Source organism: Aspergillus aculeatus, assembly GCF_001890905.1.
Source record: "Aspergillus aculeatus ATCC 16872 unplaced genomic scaffold ASPACscaffold_13, whole genome shotgun sequence".
Lineage (NCBI taxonomy): Eukaryota > Fungi > Ascomycota > Eurotiomycetes > Eurotiales > Aspergillaceae > Aspergillus > Aspergillus aculeatus.
In genome coordinates, this window is record NW_017962988.1 from 1128177 (window position 1) to 1131254 (window position 3078).

The 3078-nt window shown below is 52.7% G+C and overlaps 1 protein-coding gene across 1 annotated transcript; it reads left to right on the plus strand.

The window, feature by feature from the left end:
• Positions 1 to 1780: 1780 nt before the first annotated feature.
• ASPACDRAFT_62727 (DUF3632 domain-containing protein) lies at positions 1781 to 2686 on the plus strand (the record flags this gene model as incomplete). Its single annotated transcript, XM_020203821.1, has 1 exon — positions 1781 to 2686. The coding sequence occupies one exon, from the start codon at positions 1781 to 1783 to the stop codon at positions 2684 to 2686; it is 906 nt and encodes a 301-aa protein (XP_020054101.1).
• Positions 2687 to 3078: the final 392 nt, after the last annotated feature.

A 3078-nucleotide genomic window follows, 5' to 3' on the forward strand; every position in this document is an offset into this window, starting at 1 on the left:
GGCGGAGGAGGACCGTTGTAGTATCCTTGTTGAGACATGGTGACAGGAACGGGATCTAGAGAACCAAGAGATGCGAAGCAATGATGGTCAGCGGAGAGAAAGCTTGGAAGAAGGAAGAAAGAACGGAGAGTTCGGGAAGACGGCTTCAGATGAGTGAGCGAGCGAAAGAGTGGTGAGTGAATTGAGTGGAAGCCGGCCGGGCGGGTTTGCGAGGACCAGAGAGGGCCAGAGGGGGGGGGTTAAAGGGAAAAGAGGAACCAAGTGGCTGAGAGAACCAATAATAATAGAAAGTGGAACATACCTAAGATTACGCCAAGAGTAAGATGGACGGAAGTAAGACAAAGAAAGCGAGAGTGAAGGAGAGTGAAAGAGAGGTCAGATCAAATAAGCAGAAAAAAAGAAAAGGGGGACGAGATGATCAGAACCAAAATGGTATTGATTGAGGGTGCAGGATAAAAGGGACGGAGGGAAGAGAAAGAGGAGGAAGATGAGGAGGAAGAAGCAAAAGAAGGGGAAAAGGGAAGGGAAGGAAGAGGAGGATTGGTGATGATTGATGGCTGAGCTCACTCATGCAACGAGGCTGAGGCCGCCAGGCTTACTTCTTTCTTAGCCAATACACCGGCGTATGGAGTTGTATGGTATGGTCTCAGTTCGCCCTTCCATCACCTGCCGCCTGCAGTGGTCTTGCCGTATTCGTATGGTTTCAACCCTCTCTCGGCGGCAAGCACCAGGCGACCACGAGCCAATTTGAATCGTGAGTCCGCCCCCACACGTATTATTGATCAACTTATTGAACTTCTCCATTGAAGATGGCTGTTACATAGTATCCTCAGGATTCCGCTTTCAATCCGCAACTCACTCGGTATGAATGACGCAGTGGTTTCACCCAGCGCTTATTTATCTTGCTTGCAATTCCCAGTCAACTGGTAGTCATCTACTACCTACACATATTTCCAGTCCTTAATAAATTACCGAATGGTATCAGGTACAGACAGAAATCATACCATTAAGAAACTTGACTTTTGGTGGGCCAAAACTCAGCCACACCGCAATACAACCTCCGCCCAGCACGCAGCCCTACGGGAACCAAAGAAAGCAACCAGAAGAAAACCCTTTTCCTTTCCAGACCGCAGACCGCAGACCGCTTAGGCACCAGCCACGAGCGTTCATCGTCACTGGGTCCCAGAGACCCTCTTTTTTCTTCCCGATTCCAATGACAGTGCCCAGACACGGGCTCTCGTTGCCCCAGATCATGGATGGTTCCAGACGCTGTGTGATACTGCTAAGTTAAGGTAAGGTAACTTGGCAGCCTGCTGGTCCAATGGACCATTTGGGAATTGTCTGCACCTACGGTTTATCCCGTCTGCTTACCCAATTCGTGCCGCTGCTTTAGAAGTTCTCGGTAGGGATTTATGCACATAACTACGAGGGCAGCACGTGAATAGAATCTGTATGCGCATTGGAACGGTGTTTGGACTCACGTGACTTCCATCTTCTCCCAACCATTCTAATCGTATAGACTAATGGTCCTCTAGATGTATGATAACAACCTTTACTTAGATTAGTAGAGCGTCACTAAAGCAGCTAACCCATCCATTCCCTGTTTCCCTCCAAAACTCCCTATCTTGATAATCCGTATCTAAATATCTGGCCAGCTCTACCTCAGCCTTGGCTTTTGTCATTACCCTGTCCCCTGCCTATAAATTAGATAAATAAACAGAAAACTTGCCAGGGACAAGTGTCTCGTCTCATCTCCCCATACATATAGAACAAAGAAACCATGACAATTCACCAAGCCACCACCCCTGCCGACTCAAGCGGCAACTCCACCAAAGACAAGGGCCCCTACCACCCAATCCTCCAAGCCTACGTCGCAGACAATAACCTTTCCTCCCCGGAAGCTGCCACCACCATCGCCTCAACCACATTATCCCCTCCAGCCTCAGGAGAATCCCTCGAAGACAAACTCACCCACCTATGGCGCCTAATCCTGGACCTCGCCATCCAAAACCCTGCGCATCAGGACAAACTGGTATCACTTCTCACAGCTCTATCCCATCTCCCAGACGCCACCGCACCCAGAGCAGATGAAGATGAAGACGCCAAAAGCCCGCTAACCGTTCACGACATGCGCGTCTGGCAAGACCTACCAATGCTGGGCTGGGAGATCCGCCACCGGTGGAACGACTCCGTCCCAGCCCCAAGCTCAACTCCAGGGACTAAGGAGACAGAGGAGCGAGCCGCCGCGATCGCAAGGATCGTGAACGTGAACCGCTTCGTCGCGCGGCTGGTCGCCACCCACGAGCCGGTCTTCCGGCCGCACGCGTGGTTCGCGCTCGTGACGCTGCGGCGGGCGCTGGAGACACCGTGGGAGCGGATGAGCCCGGAGGATCCCCTCGCGGCGTGGGTGCCGGCGGCGGCGGTGTGGGTGGAGGTGCTCGGGGCGGAGATCTATGGGTGGGAGGAGGAGTATGCGGCTGGGCCGGGGGTGGGGGCGAGAGGTCGGGGCGGGCCCCTGTGGAAGGGGAAGCATGGCTTCTGTCGGGAGCGGTGGGGGCTGTGGAGGGAAAGGTTTGGTGAGGTGGCGGGGATGGAAGGGGAAGATGAGGGTGTTCGGAGCGTGGCGCGGGAGGCGGAGCGGAGGATGAAGGGGATTGAGGCGGGGGTAGGTGGTGTCGATAGGTAGGTGGTTAGTATCATGATTTGCGAACCTCTTCCTCTATATTCAGATATACTCGTCGAACTATCTATCGCCTGTATCTCGTTGGGGCCTCGATGGCAAGTTCCTAACGACTTGTAGTCTACAGGATCAGGGCGGATGTGTGTAGATAGGACGGCTCATCAGTCTACTCTTGCATCCACTATACTGTACTATCAGAGCTATAAGAGTCGTTTTCATCCCCGACTTGCCGCTGGAGAAACCCCCATTCCCTGACGCCCCGGGATGCATCATAACACAGACCCAATCTACTATTAAACCAAGTTGCTGTCCCCGCTGTAGACTCAGGTCAAAGGCTGATATAACGAAAAGCTTGTTCGATTAGGGCTTATATTGAACGACACCTGCATTTACCTCAC